We start from the raw sequence: 27,587 nt of genomic DNA, 5'->3' as shown, positions 1-27,587 counted from the left end.
ACAAGTCCACCATGCAGCAAGTACTTCACAATAAGTAAACAATTAAATGTTTGTGGAAATGAATTAACAGTCAGCTTTTGCAGATTAGAAATTGATAATGAAATCTGTTTCTGAAATAAATCTTCCATAGTTAGCCAACTCTGCCTTGAAATACACCTTTTAATTAATGGTCATAGTAAGTAATTTCAAAGTTATGGATTATCTTGAATGCAGATTTTATAATTTTACTCCCTTTCTTTACCCAACCTCCGCAAGGAAAGATACAAATGAGGAAAAGCAGCTTTGTAGAATAAGAAGGTGCCCATATAGCTTCCGTGACTCAGCAGCAAACCCCTGGCAACCTAGAGCAATTTAAGCTTATTGGGAAGAAAACAAACCATGAAAGAACATCTTACCTCTAGATTCAATTTCTCGAATGCACATGTCAACCACCATTGGCCTTTTAGTGATATGTGCTTTTACTAGTGTTGTAAGGTCACAGCTATACACCTTTTTGACATGCTTCAGGTCTGGTTTGCAGTCATTGGGGACCATCTTGGAACACTGCTTATGAACATTTAAACCACAATCTAGAAAAGAAAAATGAACAGAAATACAAAACAACAAAGATAGAAAGAACTCACTCCTGAGTGAGCATTTAAGACCTGATTGCTTCCAGAGCATTCTAAGCAAATTAGCTAAAGGCAACTACGCTCTCTTGTACTCATTTTTTATAGCTTAACTAGTTCTATTTCATCAGACAAGGGGGAAAGAACATTTTTGCCAACTACTCACGCTTTCTAAGGCATTGAAAATCTTATAGTACTTATATGCTCTGACATTTGCAAATGAATATATGATTTTTTTCACTTTCTACTGTAGATAATTGTCACTAATTATCAGGATTATTGTGGCCATTTGATAATTTTATCTCTGTAGATTAAGTATGTGATATAAATACATTCCTAATTCTTTAGTTAACTGGTCCCAAATATTTTCTAGATAGAACGCAAATGGAAAAACACAAAAAAAATTTTTCCAAGATACTGTTGTTTCTCTATTTCAAGGGATATATAATGAAATTTGAGGGTCTTTTCCCCCCTAGAGGGCTTAACAAGGATAAAAAGATCCATTTTTATGACATTAGCCAAAGTATTCTATGAACAATAAAGTCTCAACTGGAATAAACTCACCAATAAAAACAAAATTACTTTAAGTCTTTACATGCAATCTATTAATATTGCTAACTAAGTGAAAACCCAACACTTAGCCTTTTGTAAACCTAACTGGAACTGAACTAATATAGTCTGGAGCAAGAATATTATAGATAATTTTTTATCATAATTTTTGGTTGACTTGATTGAATACAGTCTATTTCATGGTGGTCCAACTGACCAAGTCTCAGAACTGAAACACTTCATTTACCATGTTTCTGGATTTAGAAGTAATATATTAGATGATAAATTACTTTGGAAAGTTATATGGATAAATATGTAAATAAATATGGTAAAGAGTCATAGGTGGCTCTGTGTTGCCAGTAGTATGGAGTACTTAAACTTATTTTTGGATCCACAGGGCTGTGTTAGGAGTAATTAGTGGAAGCTATCATGGCAGATTTCAGTTTGATGTAATGGGAGCAGGATTTGGGAGAGAGGTACTTCTGTACAATTAGAGCTAACCAAAAGCAGAATGTGCTACTTTGGGGGAAATCAGATTCCCTATCATTGGAGACCTCCAGCTACTTGTTGGGGTTGCTGTAGAGGGTTTAGGTTGGGCTGGACTAGGTAAACTCTGAGATTTCTTCAAATATTTAGGTTTCATGCAAATAGAAACTCCTTACGGTGGCATTTAAGGTTTTCTGCAATTTGCCTTCAACCTACCATTTTAGACTTGTACCTCTTTCATAGATTTTATAATTTGGCAAATCTGAAATTTTTACTATTTTTTTTATCTCAACTTGCCTTCTGCTGTCTCTATTCAGTTCCATTCCTGATACCTAGAAAAGATTGCCTTCCTATCTCTGTCTGTTGAAATTCTTCTCTTCCTTTAAGGCTCTCTCCCTCCTTTATGGAGGTAGAGGCACTACCTTCTCCATATAGCCTTTTTCAATACTGCTAGTTACAAGTGATCTCTTTCCTCACATTTCTTATAGCCATTTTTCTAGCCTTCTCCTTTGCATTTATCACATCCTGTCTCATATCATATTTAGTTGTATACATCATATCCCACCACCCCTTTAGGCGCTAAGTTCTTTGAGAGTAGGAACTGTGCTATTTTTTTTTACCTCTTCATCCCTGGCACATAGCACAGAGATTCAAACAGTAATTGTCTAATGAATACTTGAATTGGATTCAACAAATATTTATTGAGCATCTATGCATATGACATGGTCCGATGCAGTGGAAAGCACAGAATCTGTCTCAACCCACTAGTTTGTAAATGACTGAACAATTGCCTTAGAGTTAAAAAATTCCACAGCATTTCCACCATGGAAACACACTAGCTTCTCATTTATCTAAAGGCCTCCATGATACTGTAGCCCAACCTGAACTTTCTTTGTATAAATTATTGGTTTTCTCAAAGAAATACTCTAAAAGCCTACCAGTCAAAGCTCTTTGTAAGGTCCTTACCAGATAAGACAAATGTTTCCCCACAGGAAAACAAAATATAATCAATAAAACCCAAGTGGTCGTCCCCAAAGGCTTACTACAGGTTAATAGCAAAATGTCTAATCAAGCTGTTGCTGCTTTCCCTGAATTTTTTTCCAGTAGTTTTTTTCCATTTAACGTTGTAATTTTGGAGTCTCTGTAGTGGTTTGTAATCCATGATATTTAGCATGAATTTTATAATCAGTTACATAAAGAGAGAGTAAAAACACTTTCTATATATGAAGTTCTCTCTAATTCTCAAGACCTATTCACACGTATTATTTGATTTGAATTAAATTTCAGTTCTGAGTGAAAACACTAGTTGGAATATTTTAGAGGATTGTTATTTTGAATGAGAGAAATAAGCTATCTAAAATTCAAGAGTATTTTGTAATAACAGTTTATAATGTGGTATAGTTATATAATTTTATTAAAGTAACAACAACAATGTTGTCTTTCACATATGAAGGTGTTTGTATCTGAGATGTTTCTTTCTAGGGACTTTTGAACTTATTTATAATTATTTTCTAACCTAGTAGTAGATAGCAGTCTCACGTGCATAATTGTGTATTTTGGAACACAGTCACAAAAGATGGACTATGACATTTTGTCTGAGAATCTCATTCAAGGTCCTAAGAAAATTTGGAAATTAAAATTCTAAAAGCTGCATACAAATGACTGGCCTGTTAAGCTTTAAAAAAGCATATGATGAAACTTATTATACTGTTCTATTTCATTACAGAGTCCCTTCCCTTTATGGAATCTCTACGTGAAAATTCTTAGAAGCAAAATAATGGCACTTAGACTGGCTATTCATCATCATACTACACCAATAACCTTTGTGTTTTCATTGATGTTTAATCATTTTCAGTCATGCTTGACTGGGGACCTCTTTTGGAGTTTTCTTGGTAAAGATACTGGAGTGATTTGCCATTTCCTTCTCCAGCTCATTTTACAGATAAGGAAACTGAGGCAAATAGTGTTAAGTCTCTTGCCCAGGGTTGCACAGTTTACTAAGTGTCTGAGGGCAGATTTGAATTCAAGTCTTCCTCAGCATTATATCCAATGCACCCCCTACGTGCCTTTGGATAAAAATGCAGTCAGTCAAAAATTCTGATGTTTTATTCCTATTACACTAAATATCTAGTATTTGGCAAAATACAACTTTTCCACTTTTTATCTGGATAAGTGTAGTCTTAATTGTCTCTTATTTTAAAATTCTGTCATTCCAAAGCTCATTTGTGACGCAGTGAAAAAGAACTGAAGTCACAGCTACATTGTATTAGAGTATGTAAGGAAAAGTGTGTGTGTGTGTGTGTGTGTGTGTGTGTGTGTGTGTGTGAATCTTAGTTAAACAGTTATTCTGTATTCCATTAAAGAAAAAGAACAACTAGAAAACATAACACATCTGAATGTTGTAGTCAGTTTTAAAGACGTGATTTTTGGCGGTTATAGCATGAAATTCTTGAGAGTCACTGTAATAAGGCATCCTTTTATTTCTCTAAGTTCAGGTTGCTATATGGTAGCTCAGAACTCTTTCAAAAAACTCCTGTTTCAGAGTTGGCAGAATATCAATACTTTAGGTTGCCAGTAAGACTTTATTTGGTTTTTATACTTATTTATAAAGTCATATAACTTTTGGAAGGTTTATTTCCCACCCCAGGAAAGTACTACACTACAAATAGTAGGGGGCAAGGATAGAGGAAGGGGGGAATATCATTTCAGTTGCTGCATCTCTTCATTGGGTCAGGTGTTGTAGCTTGATATTAAACCACATGTTTTTTCTCCAATCTAAAAAACATTATTAGTAATGGAGCATTAAAATAAGAATTAAAAAGCACAATTTAAATGTTTTTTTTTTCATTTTTTGAGGATAAGATATTGGGGAGAGAAAAAGAATCTTATTTGGAACACTAAACTCAGCCTATCTTTTTGCATACTCCATTCCGTTAATCCTCAAATAGCAATTATACTTCAAGTTAAAGAAGCAGAGAAAACTTTTGAAGAAAAAAAGCTCATGTTGACTTTGTTCTGTTAGTGGAATGAAGTGATAATATAACTCTTCCTTCCATGTTGCAGAACTAAGACATTTATATTAATCCTGTCCTATACCCACAGGTTAAAAGAAACTGAGAATAAACATTTTGTTTTTCAATTCTTCTGGTTACTCCTCTACTAGAATGCAAGCTTCTTGAGGAGAGAGACTGCTTGAGTTTTATTTTGGTCTCTTGAAAGCTGAGCACAATGCTTTGAACTAACAGGAACTCAATAAATGCTTGTCAATGAATGGTTTGCTTTACACAAAAAGTAGCAGCTGAATATGTACTCAAATATATGAGAATAAACATATTTGAAATTGAGGAAAATAATTGTTTGTCCAATTTAGCCTATTAAGAGAAAATTTATCGTCAAAAAACAGAGGCTAATTTTATGCACAGGATTTTAAGCAATTATCCATTAGGTTTATAATGATGAACTCTTATTAGGTATAGAGAATTTTACATTTTACATCAAAGGCATTGATTCCATTTTAAAAATGTCAACATTAAACTGCTAGCATATCTGGTATATTATGCTTGAATTTTATTATTAGAAAAAAACTAAAATCATTTCCTTCAGAGAAAAACTTGGAAAATGGCATGTTAAATAATAAAGGCATTTTATTATGATGAATACTGAGAAAGAGAGAGAGAGGGAGAGGGAGAGGGAGAGGGAGAGTGAAAAGTTAGAAGTAACTGCTCAAATGTCCTTATTATCAGGATCCTTAGGCAAAATGTATGTAATGCCAGGGCACATTTGCTAACTTAGAGTCTGATTTTTTAAAAAAATTACCATACCTCCTTTTTCATTTGATTTTTCTGGCAAGGAACAATAGCAGTGAAACTTGGTCTACATCTTGAGAGTTCAATGTTCTCCTCAAAAGGTGGTGGGGAACCTCTTAAAATCTCCCTGGACATATGAGATTCTTTAAAAGTTGTTTGCCTGTTGTCTCTCCCATTAGACTGTGAGCTCCTTGAGATCAAGTCCTGACTTTTGCTTTATTTTCTCAGTACTTAGCATAGTTCCTGGCACATAGTAGGTGCTTAACAAATACCTGCTGATTGACTGAGATGTGAATGTCTTTAACCCATAAACTTGCATCTCACAAGTCCTATATTTAGAAAGTACGTTATCTATTTGGGGAAATTATTTATGCTCTCTGACAAATGAAATAGGTTTCAAATTTTATTTTCAAAGGACAATATGCTTCACTGTGAAAAATATTTCAGTAGCAGTAGCAATACCAACATCAGGGCTAAGTCATAATTATATAACCCATAGAAGTATCATTTTAGTAGCTTTAAAGAAAGCTTGAAAGAAGGAGAAATTTTGAAATCAAGAGACTAAATATACTGTTGTTTTTTAAAAACAACTTTGCCCTTTATCACCAGATTCTGTAAAGGCTATTTAGAGATTCACACTGGCACCATGGACCATGCTGCCTTGTCAAATGCTCCTGTCAACTGTAGGATGCTCAGCCCCAAGCCTACTACTGCCCCTTCAGTCTTGAAGTGCACAGCTTGTCTGCTCTGAGGCAAGAGCAAGTAGCCATCAGATGTGAACTCTGATTCCTTACAAAAACTGCGCTAACCTGATAGCGATGTTCAAAAACGGAGGCGAAATTGATGCCCATGGCAGAATAGGACTTTAAAGATCCTTCTGAACTTCATGCTGGCTTGATGGCCCCTTGATAAAAGGAAATAGCACAAAGGCAAGCTGTCTCAAGGATCCAGTTTATATAAATACTTCAATCTTGTGATGGGCAGTGACCTGATACTTTTCTCTGGAGTTATTTCCCATAATGCTAAGCTTACCTTTTACTCTCTGGATTTTGTGTTTTAGAAAGGGATGTGGATAAATGTGCAGGGTATCTTACGGAGAACCTGGAAGGGGCAGAGTAAGGAGAAGCAGGGCTTTGCTTGGACATGAGAAATGATTGTTCTTGAAATGTAGTCAGTTGTCATGGAAAACGGTGAACTGATTCTGAGTTGTTTTTTTTTAAAGGTTGATTTGCTCTTATGCTTCAAATTAATGGGGTTCGGATCATACAGGCAATACCAGGGAATGATGCTTCAAGGACAAGTTATAATACAAGTGAACATTTTTATGAGACTTCATCTTCTAGTTCATTCATTCTTTTCACTCTGTAAGAGGCGGTTGATGCTAATTTCCAGAGAAGGAAGGAATATTTCTCTTTCTCATGATTTCCTATGTCGGCTGTTGTCGATTGTTTTGTTTTGTTTCACTACTTTGGGCAAAGAGTGGTCTGGGAGTTTTGCTAAAGATTATTCAGGTATATAAAAAATTTCAGAAAAACAAGAAAGAGGTGCCTCTGGATGAAGCTGCTTAACCTTGAAGCTGGCTTTATTAAAAGCCATTATTTCATGGGTAGAGTGTTTTATGCTTTGAAAATACCACTTTTATGCTATTCCAAATAATAATTTAGACAGTCTGTTAGACCCCTATCTTCCATTTGTCCCTGTTCATTTTAAAGGTACTATTGTAGTCAGAAGACAACTTTGGGGAAGGTTATCTGAGAATAGGCTCTTCTCTTATAGGAGGGATCACAATTCAGAGAGCTAAGGTGTTTTTTTTTTTCCTCTCCTGAGTAAACTGACCCATAAATAGTGCTCTTGGTATCTTTTTAGAGTGAAACAGAAATCCCATTTTCAGCTTTCTTTGATAAAAACCTTAGAGTTCATGGCCAACATCCATGGATTTCTTACCATGAGCCTTGCTTTAGGGAGTCCTTGAGTAGCTTATGAAGGTTATATAAATGTGGAAATTTACTTCATAGTATATTAGAGCTGGAGAGAGTCTTGGAGAACATTTACTACAACCTTGTCTTTTCAAAGATGAATGAATCAAGACCCAGATAGCTCTGCTGAATGACTTGCCCAATATTATGCAAGTGGATCCCAGAAGAGGCAGTGAACCCACATCTCCTAATTCCTAGTGACATGTTTCTAAAGGACTCAAGAAATAACTGGAAAGAACAGTGATTTTTAGCACTCAGTGAAGTAAACCAAGATTTTTAAAAAAATGTATACATGCCTAAAACTACTGATAAAATAAAAAATGATTTATAAATAAGAAAAATGGTAGGCCCAGAACTTACTAGGTATTTTTGACAATGATACCATCCAGAAAGTTCCATTTGCAATGGGGATTTCAAAGCCATGTCACAAAAAAAGAGAAGGATATTCGGAATGATAAACTTCTCTGAGTGGTTTCAGTTAAAATGTATCAATTTTTCTTTGCCTTTTGCTATCCTGTCAGGATTGCTTTAGAATAAATAAACATACTCTAAAGGTCATATAGGAAGTAATTTTTTATTTCTATATTTTTAGGTAGCATAAAGAAATCTCTATGACTAAATATTATAAATAAAAATGAGATGAATGTTTTTAGAAAAGAAAAAAGTCTGTGCTAGAATCCAGAATGGTTTCAATAAAGGCCTAGTTCAGAGTACAGTAGTTCTATAGAGATGAATTTCATGTGATTTGAATAATGACTTTATCTCATGTTACAAAAGTATTTCAAGTAATCTCTGAATAGGTCATTTCTTAGTGGGTGAATCTTAAAATTATAGCAGTGCTGTAATTCACAAATAGGATTCTTGTGTATACAAGGGTTTAAAATGTTGCAAAGAAAATATTAAGGACTGAATGCTTTTTCAGTGTTCTCAGTCAAAGGTTTTTTTGTGAGTTTTTCTGATAAAACAAATAATTCATCTTGGGAAAATTCATAGGTTCGTTGTTGTTTTTTTTGGAAAAAAAGGTTTCAATCTACTTTTGCAATGCTTTAGCAGGAGAAAAAAATCAGCCTAACACGTTACCTTTAAAATTCAGTTGCCAAGGCAACAAATGTAGCTCTCTGTACATTGCCTTTTTTGACATCATTTTTATAAATTTAGTTACTTGAACATCAAAGGCGCATATTAAATATAGCTACTTTGCTTTCAACTAGTTTCATATCTTTTTCTAAACAAGCTGACTATCTTTCCAGTCTAGCATCTGAATGCCAGAATATACTGACACTCATTATTAGCCACAAACACATATAATCCTTGAGGTCAGAAAAGTGACTTATAATTGTTTTTTGTTAAGGTTATCACTCTAAGTCAGCACTACCATCCCCATTTTACAGTTGAGGAAAGAGAGTCATAAATAAGATAATGACTGAAATCACATACCATATTGTCAGTATCAAAGCTACCACTAGAATTTCAGCTTCTGAAAGTCATACCACGATCTCAATGCCTGAGCCATGTTATCTAAATCCTATGATGAGTGAAAAGGAAGGACTCGTTCCCAAAGTGGGAGCCTAAGTGCTGGCCCACCATACATGCTTATTGATGAACATTAGGGTTATTTGATGAAGAGAAGAGTGAAGAGGTGGTACCTGCACATTTCACTCCCTGAGCAATGAGACCCCACATAAAGTTGGCACAGTATTCACACCAGTGTGGACCTCTGAACGTATGGACCTGAAAGAGAGTAGAGGAGGGGGGGGAGGGAAGGGAAACACACACAGATGAGGAGGTTGTTTCACAGGCAAAACAGTTATGTTCATAAGTGAGCCACAAAGGCCATATGAAAGTTGAGAGAAATGGTGGCATACAGTAAAACCTCAATTAACTGGGACCCAACACAATTCACCAGAATTCTGCTTTCAACATAGTTGTCCTGATGTCCATCTTTAAGAGAGGTATTGCAATAGAATGACTCAATACCAGTTATTTGTTCAGAAAAGCCATTTTTCTAAAAATTTTGTTTTCATTTCAGGCAATAGTTGGGGCTCAGGAAAAATTCAGTCCCTTATCTTATACCTCCTCAAGTTACAGGGCTGTTCGTGAACACTGAAGCTTAGGATGACAGTAAATGTTTGTTGACTGATATCAAGGCCCTAGAAGATCCCAAATCATCAAAAGGTCAACTGTGTTTATTATACTAAGGAAAGAAAATTATTGTATTCTAAAAAGATTTTTAACACCATAAGTTGTTGTTGTTTTTAACAGTTTCCAGTTAACTTTTAGTTGACTAGAAAATATGATTGACCAGAATGTTCGTTTACTAAATATTTGAGTTAATGAAGGTTTTACTGTATTTATTTATCCTTATGCCTGGAAAGGAAATGAACTCTGAAGAAGAGTGGAGAGCTAAATGCCAAAAATCCCAGTGGACATCTATATGTATGGAAAAAGAGGAATATAAATCAGAAGAATTTCTGAGAGCAAAATAATTTTTGTAAGAAAAGGAAAAAATGCTGGCATGACAGAGAAGTGAAAGATTAGAAGTGAAGACATTTAATTTTTCTGCTTATCCCAGTAATGGGATTTTTAAAAGAAAAAAATCACTCATTGTGTAAAACTATTATTAGGAATTTAAGATTTCCATGCAAGGCTAGAACAAATGAAATTGGCTAGAAAGATAGTAAGAAGTTAAAAGGAAAATGAACATTTTAGAGAAGTTAGTTATTTTTCTTATATCAGGTTTACTTGGAATGATTCTATAGATATATTTTCTAAAGCAGAAAATAGAAACACCAAAATGTGAAAATAATACTTGGTTTAAAAGTATGGATACATCCTAACAAAAATTTTTGCTTAAGTACTCTACTAAAAATTATGAAATTCATAGTCAATATTACAGTTCCACATAGGTTCTGAGTAGGTCCATAAATAGTCATCCAATGGATTTCCTTTGTTAGCAACCAGTGGTACTGATGTTGGCAGCATTATGTGTGTGTGTGGACTGTGGGTGGCCTGAAAGATCAATGCATGACCTACGGTTTTCCTGTTCTCTACCCATATGAAGGTTGTCATTGGGTGCATGCCTCAGGCATCATTTAACAGACTTGTTATCAGTTCCATGGTGCTGCATGGACTTTGAACTGCTGTGTGGTCCATTATTCCTTTTATGTTTCTGTGCAGATGAGATTTAAGGACATGGTCCTGAGAAAACACAGAAGTTTCTGGAATGATAGTAAAAGATGTTTCTAGCTTGTGGGATTATAAAAGGGCTGGATGGAGTACAGAAAGAACTGTCGAAGCTCTTGAGAATTCCTCCACAAAATAAGCAGCACACAATTAGTCTTATTCTGTAATTTTACCTTGCTCTATTGGGAGCAGGAGAGACAGGATATCATCAGCTCAGAGACGCCCTGCCACAGCATCATGGTTTAGCTTTAGGATTTTAAGGAATGCCCCTGGGTGGCAAACTTTCTTAAAAGTCATCTGAACTCAGAATTGGGAAATACACTGGTGGGTCCATAATTTTATTAGTAGAGGTGCTTCCTGCATTGAATCAGAACTGAGACTCTTATCCAAGTTTCCTTTCCATGGCCCCAGAAATCCTTATGGATCAGAGGTTCTTAATCTTTTCTGTGCCATAGACCACTTTGGCCTGAGCCACGGTCTCACTCTAGTCTAGTGAAGCTTATGAAACCCTTCTCAGAACAACACTTAAATGCGCGTGCTAAGATATGTAGTATTATCAAAGAAACCAATTATATTGAAATATAATTATCACAATATTTTTAAAACAAGTTAATAGGTCCCAGGTTAATGTTATAGAAGCTCTGACTAATAAGTTGGGTGCTCTCATGTTGTTCTAGTACACAGGAGTACCACTACAAAACTCAGGCTATTCATTGTCATTCAGTCTTGCTATTTGACTGACTTACCTCCTTTTATTATCATCTATATTTGACTTTGATAATTTCTGGTAGAGAATAATAATATTTAGTAGGCTTATTCAGATACCAACAACGTATTTAGTAATCTTACCTTTATTCCTTTCTAGTTTATATTCTTGACTCTCTGGACTTTCTCTGTCATGCCACAGAAACCTCTTTCCCCACCAAAATTAATTTTACTCCTGGATTTCTTCCATTGGAAGCATCCTCCTCCCTTGTACCCTTTCCCACTGATTAGATAATTCTTCCCAGAACCTTCATCTTAAGGTGGACCCCTTGGCCATCCATGACTTCATTCCTCTCCAGGTTAGACTTCTGAATTATCTCTACTATGTCTAGAGTTGGGGTTAAGGTGACTTCATCTCTCCCCAGTCCAACCTCTGCTTTTCAATTTTTTTTATGTGTCATCTTCCTCATTAGAATGTAAGCTCCTTGATGGCAGGAGCTGTGTTTTTTCTGCTTGTATTAGTATTTCCAGTATTTAGCACAGTGCCTGGCCAATAGTAAACTCTTAATAAATGATTATTGACCTCATTTATACTTTCTTCTCTTTCCTTCTCCCCTTCCACAAAATAGACAAAGAAATTTAAAATTCTCTGACAAGATTAATAAATGGTCAAGAAATCTTGATGAGGCTTATAGGACTCACTCATGATATAACTCTACCATGTATGTAGATGTCATAAACGTTGGTTTTTATAATAATGTTATAGGACCATTGGCCTAAAGGACCATTTTCCAGCCATAGCTAGGGACAGAGAATAATAAGAGCTGAAAGTTATATAATGCTTTAAAGTTTGTTTACAAAGTACTTTATATACATTCTCCTATTTGAACCTCACAACCATGTGTGGTAGGTATTACAGATATTAATAGTACCATTTTGCAAAGGAGGAAACTGAGGTTTAGGATATTCCATGACTTGCCCAAGGTCACACATCTATCAAGTAGTGAGATGTCACAGTAACTATTATAAGAATCTTTCTAACTTTATTTGTCACAATAGTAAAGAAAGTGATATCTTGAAATCCTCTTATTGTTAGTTTTTTTTAATCTTCTTAGTGCTAAGGAAATGTTTATGTAACTCTCTAAAGAGAACCTATTTTCTCTGATTTTAAGATTATATGATACTAGTCTGTGGAATAAATTTTGGGGAATTAATTTTTAAAATTTGATCTGTAGGTAGATTTTTATAAAAGCATACAAAGCCATTTTGGTGAGGATAAAATTTTTACCCTTTCCTTTAGCTTATGTAACTTAACTCCCCAGGAAACTGTGCTAGAAATATGTTACCTACTATTGGAAGCCTACAGATAGTTTATTTAAGGAAAAGGATATGGTTTGCTTCATTTTTGCATTCTTAATAGGTTATTTTCTCTGCATTATGACTCGTGTTTCTCCAGGACCCTTGCACAGAGGGTTTAATAGTTTAACAGAACCTAAATTAAATGAATCGTCCATCCATTTCAAAGAAGATCTCTAAATTCCCTCTCAGTCTCTTAAAGTCATACCAAAATCCTAAACCTTAAAGCAAAGGTACTTAATCTGAGGTCCCTGAAATTGTTATGAAAGTATTTTGATAATTAAAAAATTCAGTTCCTTTGTAATCTTACATATTTGGAATCATTCTTAGGAGGGTCTATAGGATTTACCAGGCTGTCATGGGGGCCCATGGCACAGAAAAGGTTAAGAATCCCTGTATAAAGGGATATAACCATACTGGATTATTCTTTGCACTTTCTCTTAAATAAATAATATCCTTTAGAATTGATGAATGTATTGCTACTCTCTCAGTCAAGGAAGTGGAAGAAAGATTCCGATAGATGTTGAAAGGGGAGCCTGTGTCCTTTCCAATGGCAATTTGACACTGATTTGCCAGTAGCTGCAAATGCCAATGATTGCAATCTCTTTTGGCTGTGTTTTTCTTAAATGAGAACTAATTCAAACAACTGAACATTGCCTCCAAATTAGGAAGTCTCTTTTCTGTATTGCCTTAAAATTAGAGAGTAAAAAAAACAAAACAAAACAAAAACTAAGCCCATTAAAGGACAGAGTGACACACACCCAAAACATCTCATTGTATGCAAGTGTTCACTAAGTTCTAGAAATCATTTCTTTTTCATTGAAAATATCTGGAATAATCTTGCTATGAGATAGAGTATATAATCCTGGATAGATAGATATAATTCTGGAACAAGGATGACCTAGGTTTAAATCCTGCCTCTGTCACATACTGAACAACTCCATTTTAATCACCCAGTGCTCTGGGCAACACTCTAAGATGATAAGTGAGAGAAGTAATGACTTGCACTGGTTAAGCAAGTTCATACCAATGAACTTAATTCCACTTCCTACTGTTCTACACTCAAGGAGTCATCGTTCAGACTTCAGTCATTTCAATTGTGTCCAACTTCTCATGACCTCATTTGGAGTTTTCTTGGCAAAGATACTGGAGTGGTTTGCCATTTCCTTCTCTATCTCATTTTAAGGATGAGGAAATTGAGACTGACAGGGTTAAATGACTTGCTCAGGGTCACACAGCCACTTCAGCTAGGAAGTACCTGAGGTTGTATTTGAACTCGGGTCTTTCTGACTCCAGACTGGGTGCCCACATTACTGCCCCTACATTCAAGTACTATCTTCAAATATCTCATATTTGTTATTTTATGCCATTAGTATTATGTATGTTTTATTATTTTATTTATTATACATTATTTTATATCATTAGTATTATATCATTCACATGGCACAGTTTACATTTTAGACATAAGAAAAAGAGAAAAACTCATCAAATTGGTTGCACAATTTCAGAAAATAACAAGAGCAAAAATTCTCCAGCTCAGAATAATACTGATTGTGTTGCTTCATTCTGCAGACTGGAAACATCCTAGATTCTTAGGGCAGGAAGCTAGCACCTGCAAACAGTTTCATGTTGATTTAATGCAGCGATTAACTACACTATCCTATCTTGTATATTTTAATTGCCAATCTCACAAAAAAGTCTATTGTTAAAAACAAGATTTCACTGGCATTCACAATTCTGTAACAGAACAGTGGAAGTACAAGATAGTCAGCCATCTGCAACAAGCCCTGAGCTCTTCAGGGTTTTGGCCCTGTCAACAAACATCACTTTTTCTTTTACTTTAGAACACCTAGGCTGTCACTTTAAAAGTCATCTGTATGTTTAAAAAAATTTATAAGCATGAATTGGTGCTCATTTATCTGCCATTACTGGAGAACAAGCCAGTTACTCAAAATGAAACTTTGTCCTTTAAACACCCAAACTTCATATTTTCATCATTTTGAATGGAAATATTTCTAAAATATACTTCCACATTTACCTGCTTTCTTAAGCTGAGTTGGCTGAGAATCATTTATTCTTGGACTGATAACTTAGAGACATCATGATGAACCTTTTGTAACATGTTGTAATAGAGGTAAATGGATGATTATTTGATTTTTTTTTTGCTCCTGCACTGCCACATGTTTACATATACTTAACATTTGCCTATGGTTTTACAGTTTATGGAGCACTTTGACATATTTCATTTGAGTTTTGGAGTTTTTGTCTGCTTTTTAAAAGTTTTTCTTCTTCCTCATAGGTTTTTGGACTCTCAGTGATAACATCTTGCTTCTCTCACCTTGCCTACTTTTAGAAGACCATCATCACCCTCATCATCTCCTTCTAATTTAATTTTTCTAATTTGCTGTGGATTGGCAATCATGAATCCTTAGAACTCTATGTAAAATATGAAGAAACAAATTTTAAGTGAGGGCCTTTGGGTTTCCTCTGTAAGTAAATTGTATATATAAACTTTAGCACATAAACTCTAGCTAAAATCCCACCTTCTACAGGAACCTTCCCTAACCCATCTTTTTTTCCCAGTGCTTTCCTTCCTTTAATTATTTCCTATTATTTGTCCTGAATATAACTTGTCCTTTCTTCCTTCCTTCCTTCCTTCCTTCCTTCCTTCCTTCCTTCCTTCCTTCCTTCCTTCCTTCCTTCCTTCCTTCCCTCCCTATCTATCTATCTATCTATCTATCTATCTATCTATCTATCTATCTGTCTGTCTGTCTGTCTGACTGTCTTTTAGTTTATGCATGGTCTTGTCCATTAGATTCTAAGCTCCATGAGGGTAGGGACTGTTTTTTTTTTGTCAGTTTTTGTATCCCTAGTGCTTAGCACAATGCATAGTAGGCACTTAGTAAATATATATTGCATTGAATTACATAGAAAAAAATTTCTGGGTTCTTGGCTCCCTTCTAGAAAGTTAGCAACCTCCAGATACTGACTGATTCCACTTTAATTAATGTTTTAATATGGAAAGAAACATACAAATTGAATTTTGAGTTGCGGTTTCCCTTTGAGATGTAATTCTTAACTACCATTACTAAATCCCCTCTGTCTCTGCCCATTGGCTCATGATGAAGACCTGAGGTGTTCATTCCTCCTATGAAGAAGAGAGGACTACAAATTAATTTACATTATTAATATATTTCCTTGTTGAGATTATTAAGAAAATATACTCCAGTATCTTAGAAACGAAGAATTCCTCTGGGATGAGAGGATGCTTTAATGATAATATCTTTCAAAAGAGCAACCACATCAAGTTGATTTTATTTTTAGTGAGGTCAAAGGTAACTCTGAGAAGTAATTCATGCTTTAGACATCAATGCTTGATTAGAGTCTTTTCAAAGCTTCTCTCTTGGTATATTTTAGCTAATGTAAAAGACAAGGGGCAAGGCATAATTTATATCATAATGACCAATAGGTATTAGTAGCCAGACTCCAAGTTCATTTCCTTTTTCCAGAGGGGATTTAAATTTCTCAACATAAATATTAGATTTGTAGTATTAAGGAAAGGATCTTCATTTCCACCATATTGTTAAATACCATAGGAAGCTTATCCTCACTTCCAGAAGACTGTATGCTCTCAAAAACACTGAGAGAATGAATTGAAACATCAAATGTATCAAATATAAAAAGTGCCCCTCATCAAAAAATGTCATAAAGTATTATAGGACAACACTCTAAAAGCTGAAAAGGGCAAGACAATTGGGCATGTAAACATAGCTCTTTTCATGACGTAGTGATACAGACTAATTGACAGTGTCACTCCTAGATTGTTATCTATGTAAAGACTAACACCACAATTAGACATGGTGAACTACAAAGTGGCCAGAGAAAATTACCAATAGCACTAGGCTCTAGAGTTTGCTACAGATGCTGATCAAGAAGGATCTGCAGATTTTGGGTGGCTTACACACTGGTTTCTTTTTGTCATGGTTCATCATAGGGAGGGTCGACACTGCCAGAAGCAACATCTGTGGCACCTAATAGAACCATATAGGAATCAGGACAGAATCCAATAAGATCTCTTCTAAAAAGACAGACTAATCTCGTTATACTTTTCCATGAGTAATAAAAAGAGCTGATAATAGTCAATATTTATAGACTGACTTAAGGTTTGTAAAACAATTTCCAAACATTATCTCATTGGAAGCACTCTGCATGTATGGCCACATCCACTATAAAAAAGTCTGCTGTATTATAAACAGTAATGAATTTGAAATCCAAAAATAAGAAAACAGGAATATCAAGGTTCTCAAAGCAACCTTTTTGTTGGCTCAACTTTCATTTCAAATATTACATTATAAACAATGTCAGAAAAGATAAAACTAATAATTCAGAATGCTTCCCAATTAAAATTATGTTTGCCTAAAATGTTATTGCAGAATCTTCAACATCAATTTTAATACTTTCTACATAAATAGAAGTTTTCCATAATCATTTTATTTTTCAAAGAAGATAACTGAAATAGTAGGGGAAATATCTTTGGAAGAATCATCAATTTAGTTCTGGAAGGGATCTCAGAGATCAACTAATTAACTCATTTTACAGATGAGGAAACTGAGTCTCAGAAATGTTAAGCAACTTTACCTAAAGTTCCCCATACATGTTTAGAGCCAGATTTTGATCTCAGACTCTCTGACCTCAGAGCCAACACATTTTTTAAAACAGTTCCACACTACATGTTCCTATTCCCTGTGATGACCAGTAAGGAACTTTGAGTATATTTTTGGGGAAATTCACTAAGGGTAAGATGTCAAGAAGGTGAATTTCTAAATTCCATTAAGTCAGTAGTTTAAAAGTTTAACAATTCTTTTATTTTTTTAAACCCTTGCCTTCCATCATAGAATCAATACTGTATATTGATTCCAGGGCAGAAGATAGTAAGAGCTAAGGGTGGGAGTTACCTCTTGCCCAGGTTCACACAGCTAGGAAGTGTCTGAGGCAGATCTGAATGTAGGACCTCCTGTCTCTAAGGGAAATTGAACAATTCTTAAGAAAATGACCCATTCTATATCAAATGTACCATTTTTCATTATGAAGATCTAGCTTAAACATCAGTGGCTTTTAAAAAAGTTTGAATGTGTTTGCCTTAAAAAAAAAAAAGCAGCATACCATCTCAGAGGGAGGGGAGGGGATGGATAGGAAGAAATTTGGAACTCAAAATTAAAAAATAAAAGAATGTTAAAAATTGTTTTTACATTTAATTATGGAAAAATATTGTTTTAAAAAAGAGTAGCAGAAGTAAGTACAATAAAGCTTAATATTAGACCTTATATTAAACTGCAGCTACATTGGTATAAATTGAGAAAAAAATAAGAGATGAATCAAATGGCCTCATAATATTGCACAAAAAAATGTTTATAACTTCTTTTCAGAAAAGCAAGTTGCAATCGTGAATGAGAAAAAGATCTGAAATTAATCTATGGCACTATCACTAGTTTTTCCTATGAAAAATAGTTAGCAATTCTAATATTTTCAGGACTCAGTGTTTACTTAGCTTGGTCCCATCTTACTAGTTGCAATACTTTGAGCAAAAAAAAAGCAGTTTGGCACAGTAGAAACAGATCTAGCCTTGAAGGGCAGAAGATCTAGGTTCAAGTCCCTCCTCTAACACATTTTAGGTGTATGACCTTGGGAAAGTCACTTAACTTCTCAGTGTTCTTTATAAGCATTTATAAAACAATCTTTACGTTCCATCTTAGAATCAATATTGTATATCCAAGGCAGGAAAAACAGCAAGGGAGAGGTAAGTGGGGTTAACTGACTTGCCCAGGGACATACAGCTAGAAAGTGTCTGAGGCCAAATTTGAACCCAGGGTCTCCCATCTCCAGACCTGGCTTTCAATCCATTGAGCAGCCTAGCTGCCCTCTCTAAGTAAGCTTTTAAAACTATAAATTTCAGAACAAGGTGATCTGCATTGGTAGCTTTCTACACTAATGAAGTCATACATTGTGTGTGTGTGTGTGTGTGTGTGTGTGTGTGTGTGTGTGTGTGTGTGTGTGTAAAACTTGGACAAGTCACTTCACTTGTTTAGGCTTCAGTTTCCTCCTATGTAAAACGAAGGAGTTATGCAAGATGGTCTCTAGGGTCACATTCTATGAGGTCCTTTGAAACATGGTGCCATATGAAAAAATATTGCTAATACATATTCGGCTGTTGATAATAACATCCCCACTGCGTATCAAGAAGGAGAACTTGTAAATCCCTGGGACTCTTTGGGTTCCACTTTCTTCATCCCCCAAATGAAAGAGTTAGACAAGATGACCTCTAAGATATGTTCCCTGCAGCTCAAAATTCTATGATACTACCAAGAGTCATCAAGAATGTGGCTAAATCTATTCTGACAGATCTAGTGGAGCTTGAGTGGAAAACAGCCTTCATTTGCAAAGCCCATTAAAATAAAATGTTAATAAACACTGAGAAATTTAAAAAGACTGATTTTTCCCCAAATTATAGTATTTGCTTTGAGGCCATTATAGACAAGTGCCCTCTATGTCCCAGGCACTCTGCTAGGTCCTGGGGATACAGAGAATAAAAACATCCCCATTCACAAGGACCTCATATTCCAAAAGAAAATCAAATGAGTCCAGATATAAGTATATTTAGAATAGAAAGAGAATAAACTACCAATTATTCAATAGATATCTGGGTAGAGAGGCCACAGAGTCAAAGATATAGCCTATATGCTTCAGGAGCTGATTTGCTACATGATCTTGGGCAAGTTACTTTCTGACATCCTAGCGTATCTCTAGTCTTTAATATGGAGGCAACAGGGTAGCAGAGAACTGGATTTGATTAAAAAGAATCTGGGTTCAAATCCCAACGTTGCTACTTTGTGGCTTTGGGCAAGTCACTTTATTTCTGGAGTTCTTAGCTTCCTCAGCTCTAAAATGAGGGGCTTGGACTAACAGACCTTTAGGATCCACTGTAGCTTGAAACTGATGGTCCTATGGAAGTATCTTGGTGACTAGTTTTTGACCTATAGTTATCACAGACAATTTTTCCTTTTTGACTTGCTATTTATCCTTGTCTATTTCCCCTGGCTGAGCAATAAGCATCATCTCAGTTTGTGGGTATCTGTACTCTAGGAGCCATCAGTGATGGATCTGTTTGATCACTTAATATTCAATATGGGTCGAACAGGTGGTGCAGTGGATAAAGTGCCAATCCTGGAGTCAGGAAAATGCATCTTCCTGAGTTCAAGTCTGGCCTCAGACACGTCCTAGTTGTATGACACCGGGCAAGGGACTTAACCTCGTCTGCCTCAATTTCCTTATCTGTAAAATGAGTTAGAGAGGAGGGAATGGCTTTAAGAAGGAGTGTGCTGATAATGTAAAATAGGAATCATAAGTTAACAGAGAGAGTGCAGCAAAGGACAGGTGGAACCATTGTAGTGATGGCAAATGCAGATTACTTTGGCAAGCACCAAGTGTTGTTATTTAGTTATTTCACTCAGTTGTTTCAGTTGTATCAGACTCTTCAGGACCCCATTTGGGGTTTTCTTGGCAAAAGATATTAGAGTGGTTTGCCATTCCTTTCTTCAGCTCATTTTACAGAGGAGGAAACTTGAGGCAAAGAGGATTAAGTGACTTGCCCAGGGTCATACAGTTAGGAAGTGTCTGAGGCCAGATATGAACTTAGGTCTTCCAAAGTTCAGGCCTGGCACTTTATCCACCATGCCATGTACTTGTTCCCAAGCAGCAAGTACTGGTGGGATAATTTTTTTTCCTAGCAAAGGCACCATATGATTAAGTCAGAGTCATAGCCACCAACTGACCCTGTATGAAGGGCTCTATCCTTAAAATAATGTGTGTGTTTAAAAGCAGGAAGTGTGGCAAGGATAGCCAAAAATGCATTGACTTTTTCAATCTATCAGCTCATAGGAAGTAACTAAAATCTATGTTTTAAAAAAAATAGTTGTTAGCGTTAGAGTTTACAAAGAACTTGATAGCAAATTGTCTAATTTGATCATCTCCACAAGCCTGGGAAATAGACAGGGGAGATATTATCATCACCAATTTACAGGTAAGGAAGCTGAAAGATTAGGTGATTTGTCTAAAGTTATATAGAAAGAATGGATCAAGAACTCGGGTCTTCTGACTTGGAAACTGGTGTGTTTTCCATTTTGCTGCAGCAGTCCCATCTCTGAATACAAAGGACAATATATTATTACAGGATCTAAGGAAAATGACTGGGAGCCTCTGAGCACCATGCTTAAAAACAAGGGCATTATTGTATATTATTTGGTGACAGTTCTTTACAAAACACATGAAACAGCATCATCCCTGCCCTATTGACTTAACAAAACACAGAAAACAAGCAAGCAGCTGAAGGAGAGATGAGACATCTCAGATGTAGAAGACACTCTGGGGTTGCTTTGTTCTCTCTGTCTTTTCTTGCTCCTCTAGTCAGTCATTAGGGTTAAAAAAGAGATTAGAGATCGCTTAGTCTGACCACCTTATTTTATGGAGAGGAAGCTGAGGCCTAGAGGGGCTAGAGTATTTGACCAAGATTTCATGCCTAGTTAGTGGCATAGATAGGAAGTTTAAACCAGATTTCTTGACCCCTTCCTCCTAACAAACGCCATCTTAGAAAAAAAAAATTTAAGGAGGCAAGAGAAAAGAGCAGAAATCCTGACAAATTTATTACCAGTATGGAGTTTATGAGAAAAATATATTGAACTTATTTTTTGAAGATCAGTAAATCTTCAGGGGTCAGACTTCATAGAACGGGGAAAGTGTTCTTTTAAATCTGTTCTCATTCTTCCTGTTTTTGTTTTTGTTTTTGTTTTTGTTTTTGTTGTTGTTGTTGTTGTTGTTGTTGTTTTGGTAACTGCTCCTGGACCTTTTTCTATGTAGTTATGCTTCCACAGAGTGGTTCAGTGGAAACCACAGGTTTGGAGTCAGAAGACCCAAGTTCAGATCTTAGCTCTGTCACTATGTGATCTTGGATAAGTCTCTCAGCTTCTTTGGGCCTCAACTATACAATGAGGATGTTGGAGTATATGGTCTCTAAAGGTCCTACTAAACTCTTGTTTTTCTTTGTTACCATTTAAAAATATACAATATAATCTGTAACATAATAATGATACAGTAGTATGATTTGTTATAAATAGTACAGTGATTTCTTTTCTCCTTACTTTCAAAATTGCTTAGTCCTTTCTACTCTTTTACCTTGGAACCAATACTTAGTATTGATTCTAAAATTGGAAGTAAGTGTTCTTTTTTTTTTTAAGGAAAAAAAAGAAAGTATTCTCTAGGGAGGAAGGGCCCTGGGGAGGAAACACTGAGGCTATTTCTACCCTGCTTTTATCTCAGCTTGATTCAGCTTTAAAAAGGGCTTCAGAGATGCCAGGATAGCCACTAGGAATATGGGGAACCTCTAAGAGCAACACAGCCTCGAGTTCATGTGAATAATAAGAGAGGGTGAGGAGTTATGACAACAATGATCTTAGACATTACTTTTTAACTGCATCAGAAGTCAGGAAGATGAGTTCTTCTCCAGTCTCAGACTCTTAGGTGTATAACTTAGGTGTATAACCCTGGGCAAGTCATTTAAACTCTGTATGCCTAGAAGGAAGTTAGGTGACTCAGTGGATAGAGTGCCAGGTCTGAGATCAGGAAGACTTGAGTTCAAGTCTGGCCTCAGATACTTCCTAGCTGTGTGTCCCTTGGCAAGACACTTAATCTCTGATTGTCTGATGAAAAGATCCACTGGATCCACTGTAGTAGAAAATGGCAAGCCACTTCAGTGTCCTTGTCAAGAAAACATCATGGATAGCTGTGGTCCATGGAGTTAGGAAGAGTCAGGCATGACTAAATAACAAATGGAAAATTACTACGATGTCAGCAAAATTTACAGTAAAGCTAAACCAAGAATAAAGTCAATTAAAATTCTCCTAGGTTTTACTGACAATGTAAATTGTTTTACAATTCTGTTAGAGGATCCCCAAACTTGTTTGATTGTGCCTCTCTATCATTAATATTTTGAGCATGTATATATGTATGTTAATTTATAAATTATATTCTCGTGCTATTGTATTCATTTCCTTCCAGTTGCTCTACTTGATTTGGGCTCATGAATATTATGCTTTCCCCTGGACACGTTCATCACAACAAGTCTCATCATCATGTAAACTGCTTTAGCTTTGATACTCAGCACTTCCTCAGTACCCTCAAAAGCTTCTCCTCTTTGAATGGAGGACTAGAGGATCCTTCCTCAATTAGATGGGGCAGCTAGGTGGCACAGAGGATAGAGTGCTAGGCCTGAAGTCAGGAAGACTCATCTGTGAGACCCTGGGCAAGTCACTTAACCCTCTTTGCATCAGTTTCCTCATTTGTAAAATGAGTTAGAGAAGGGAAGGGCAAACCATTCTAGTCTCTCCGCCAAGAAAACCCCAAGGGGCAGCTGGGTAGCTCAGTGGATTGAGAGTCAGGCCTAGAGATGGGAGGTCCTAGGTTCAAATCTGGCCTCAGACACTTCCCAGTGTGTGACCCTGGGCAAGTCACTCGATCCCCATTGCCCACCCTTACCACTCTTCCACTAAGGAGCCAATACACAGAAGTTAAGGGTTTAAAAAAAAAAAGAAAGAAAGAAAAGAAAACCCCAGATGGGATCGGGAAGTCAAACAAGAGTGAAACAACTGAACAATTCCCCATTTAGACTATAAGTTCCTTCAAGGCAGGAACTGTCTATATCTTATTTGTATCACCAGAAATTAGGACAGTGCTTTGTGTATTGCCTTCCACAATTAGGCGGTAAGCTCCTTCAGGGCAGAGATTTTTTTTTTCTGATTTGTATTCCCAGGCTAAGCATAATGGGCATACAACACTAATAAATGTTTATTGACTATTATTATTAACAAATATATTATGTAAATTATAAAACATCCTAACGGGAGAAATTTTTTAAAAGAGATGAAGTAAAGTCATTTTAAGAATAATTTTTATTTTATTTATTAACTATCCAAAATTTTTTGAAAATAAAATAATTTTACTAGTTACTTTTAAATCTGATTAGACTATCATTTATTTTTATCTTGCAATGTGGCTGATAAAGACCTTGTTATAAGGGTAGAGATATCAGCTCTGTCACTTTCATTGTTTACTTGAGCTTGCATTATTTATTTAATTTTAAATTTATTTGTCCAGTTAAATCCCTTTCTCTCTTCCCCCACATGAGAGAAGGCATAATTCTACAGAAAGATATATGTTCATATATAGATATAAAACCATATCTTGCTTATTTCTATTTATTACTTCTTTCTCTGGAGGTGGACATACACAAGTTAATCTTCAAACAATATTTCTGTTGCTGTACGTAATGTTCTCCATTTCTGCTCATTTTATTCCTCGTGATTTTATAAAGGTATTTCCATGACTCCAAAATTAACAGCTCATCATTTCTTGTGATGCGGTATTATTCCATCACAATCATATGTCACGACAAGTCGTGGCATTATTTATTAATATAATCTATGACCCACCATTTCTTTTCAAGAATCTTTTGAAGATGCTTGCCTATTTTATGAAGGCTAACTTGGTTTAAAACTAGATAATATAATTGTCACATTCTAATTATAATATATTTCAGAAAGATGTAAGCAAAGGAATGTAGGGGCTTTACTCTAAAGCTCTCCACTTTGTGGCTCTCCTGTTTTTCCCTCACTATACCTCAGGTGCCATCATACGTAATGACCATCTGACATAGGATTGAGTGAAGGTGCAGAGGTCAATCCATATATTAAGTGCTAGTGAGACTTAATTACTTTTTCACTTCCCAGAATCACTGAATTCAAGACTTGAAAAGGATGTCAGCTAACTTCAATCTATCCACACACTAGATTAGACTATATCCAATAATTGGTCATTTGGCCTCTGCTTGGAGATCTCTAGGAATGGAAGACCATTTTGAAGATATAAATAAGCTCTGTTGTTCCCATGCTGCTAAAGGACTCTGTAAGTAAGTGCCTCATTGGGACTGCAGGAGCTACCAATGTTGACTCCTCTAAACTCAGCGTTATTTAAGCTTTATACATTGGGACAATTGTTACCTTGCTCTAGTTCCTGCTCTGAAATATTAACGGAGTCCTCCACAATCCACAATACTGCTATTTGTTTATTCTTAATGCAAAAAATAATTAAATACTAAATAAACAAGTAAATAAATAAGTGAATAAGAGTAATGTGAAAAAATAAAATAATAAATAAAAAATAAATAAACCTTATCTTCTGTTTTAGAATTGATACTAAATATCAGTTCCAAGGTAGAAGAGCACTAAGGGCTAGGCAATTGAGGTTAAGCGACTTGCCCAGGGTCATCCAGTTAGGAAGTGTCTGAGGCCACATTTGAACCCAGGACCTCTCATCTCCAGGCCTAACTCTTTAACCACTGAGCCACCTAACATCCCCTAATACTGTTATTTAGTACTACTACTATATGGGAAATTGATTGGGGAATTATGTCTTATAAATCTTTGTATCTACTGAAGTACATAGGATAGTGATGGCAAACCTATGACATGGATGCCAAAGATGGCACACAGAGCATTTGCTGTGGGCACTCAGCTGCCCTCCCCCTCCAAAAAAGTTCATTAATAGAAAGGCAGAGGCCTGAGGACATTTTTCCACACTCCCACCCCTCTGCCCAGCAGCCCATGTGCATGCACAGTGGTTAAGGTGGGTGGCTCACAGGTGGCAGCGCTAGAGGGAGTGGAGCTCTCAAGACACTCCCGTCACCCTCTCTATACTCGCTGAGGACATTCCTCACTTCACCTGCCCCTCCATCCAGCAGCCCAATGGGAGTGCTTCCTCCATCCCCTGTGTGGGGTAAAGAGGGGCAAGGCATACCCAGCATGTGGAGGGGAGGGGCATGGCACTTTGTCTGGGGCAGGGCCCGGCACTCCATCTCTAAAAGGTTCACCATCACTGACATAAGACAACATCTCATATATACTTGTTGTTCAATAAATACAAATGGATGGGAAAGGAAAAAATGTCAGGGAAATTACAGATCACGTTTGCTAACTCAGATTAGACCAATACATCTGGGAGAAATTTGTCTGCATTGCAATGGTGTGGTTTCCCCTGAAAAACATTCAACTGCCCATAGTCACCCAGAAAGCAAGCATCAGAAGCTCACCAGTGATTCATTCCTGAAAAATCTCAGCCAATAACTAAACCCAGACTGAAGCCCCAATATTAAAACTGCTCAGTAACAAAGATAATAACCTGGGCAGCACTATTTTCACTAGGACACAAAATCAGGGGGAAATATTACCATGAAAATATTCCTTCTCCAAATACTTCAAGTCAGTAAATAATTACTAAGCACTTAATATGTGCCAGAAAGTTGATACATTAAAAATATAGCACAGAAGAAATCTAAAACATATGATTTTACATTTAAAAAAAAATAATAACTCATAGTGGCAAAATGGTACAGTAAGAAAAGAACATTTTTGGAACCTGGGCAGGAATAGGAAGAGTGGGAACCAGATGGAGAGCCATTTTAGGCACTGAAGGTCAGACTCTAGGCAAACTTGGTGAAAGCAATACACTCAGAGTTCTTGGGAATGAATTAAGACATTAAAGCTTTGCAAACTGCAGGCTAGAGAACAAATGTGAAGACATGTTCAATTATGAGTGGAGCAATAAGGAATTACTTCTTTCTTATTGGGATGAAATGACCTTTTAGTTTATTGTAAAGGTCTTGAATGAATTTTAGGAAATGACATAATCAGTCTAATCAGTCTCCTGACTGGTGACCCGAGCTCTGATTCTAATACTTATTGGCCATGAGACTATGGGCAAGTCTCTTTCCTTTTGGTTTCCCTACCTGTAAAATAGAAATATAGCATTTTAACCCTAAAAAATGCTCTCATGGCTAAAAGACTTTGCTAGTATTTACGCAATATATAAAAGTGAACCATGGATTATTCAGGTCAATATAGCAGTCTAGAAAAAGGGTAAAAACTAAAGGAAAAAAAATTTTTGCTTTTATAAACCTTTACCCTCTGTCTTAGAATCAATACTGAGTATTAGTTTCAAGGCTGAAGAGCAGTAAGGGCTACACAATTGGGGTTAAGTGACTTGCCCAGGGTTACCCAGCTAGAAGTGTCTGAGGCTAGATTTGAACCAGGACCTCCAGTCTCCAAGCCTGGCTCTCTATCCACTGAGCCACCTAGCTGTTCCCAAAGTAAAATACTTTCATTCTCTCTCTCTCTCTCTCTCTCTCTCTCTCTCTCTCTCTCTCTCTCTCTCTCTCTATATATATATATATATATATATATATATATATATATATATATATATATATATATACACACACACATATATTTATGTTACATATTACATATACATATCTGAGGAATATAAACATCTTTGTATCTCCTCTAGAACTATACGCAGGCACATAGTTATTGAATGAATGAATGAATATAACTTGATTTTGTTGTGACACAGTCGAAAGGCAGCTACATTTAGAGTCAGGACTGAAGCCAGACTCCTAGCTAAGTAGTGTGATCTTGGGCAAAAATTCTCTCTGGGACTCTGTTTTCTGATCTGTAAAATGAGGGAGCTGGGCTAGATGAACTCCAGGCCCCTTCTTGTTCTAAGTCTTTGAATCCTTCCTCATTTCATTTTTAGAGTTCTGCGTTAGTCTCCTCTAAATTAGGTTTTTAATAAAAAAATTTTTTCCTAATAATAAATTCTTCAGAAGTGGAATGGATGGCACTGGGAAGTAGTGGGTTTCCTCTTTTTGGAGATCTTTTAGCATTTATGTACCCTTTGGAGGGTAAGTTAAATAACTGTAATAATCTGTAGGCATTTACATGGTGCTTCATACATATTATCTTATTTGATTCTCA

At 36.0% G+C, this 27,587-nt stretch overlaps 1 protein-coding gene across 5 annotated transcripts in view; it reads right to left on the bottom strand.

Annotated features, from left to right (window-relative positions):
- CHN1 (chimerin 1) overlaps positions 1–27,587 on the bottom strand; it is a 61,721-nt gene that overhangs the window by 22,536 nt on the left and 11,598 nt on the right. For 3 of the 5 annotated variants that reach the window (XM_044669775.1, XM_044669776.1, XM_044669778.1), the window contains exons 2-3: positions 9,072–9,156; positions 396–569 (exon numbers count right to left, since the gene is read on the bottom strand). In XM_044669775.1, coding sequence (XP_044525710.1) covers positions 396–569; positions 9,072–9,156 — 259 coding nt within the window. The remainder of the gene's footprint in view (positions 1–395; positions 570–9,071; positions 9,157–27,587) is intronic. The other 2 variants (XM_044669777.1, XM_044669779.1) reach the window with 1 other exon arrangement.

This window comes from Gracilinanus agilis, chromosome 3 (genome assembly GCF_016433145.1).
Source record: "Gracilinanus agilis isolate LMUSP501 chromosome 3, AgileGrace, whole genome shotgun sequence".
Lineage (NCBI taxonomy): Eukaryota > Metazoa > Chordata > Mammalia > Didelphimorphia > Didelphidae > Gracilinanus > Gracilinanus agilis.
This window is presented reverse-complemented; position numbering and strand designations above follow the sequence as displayed.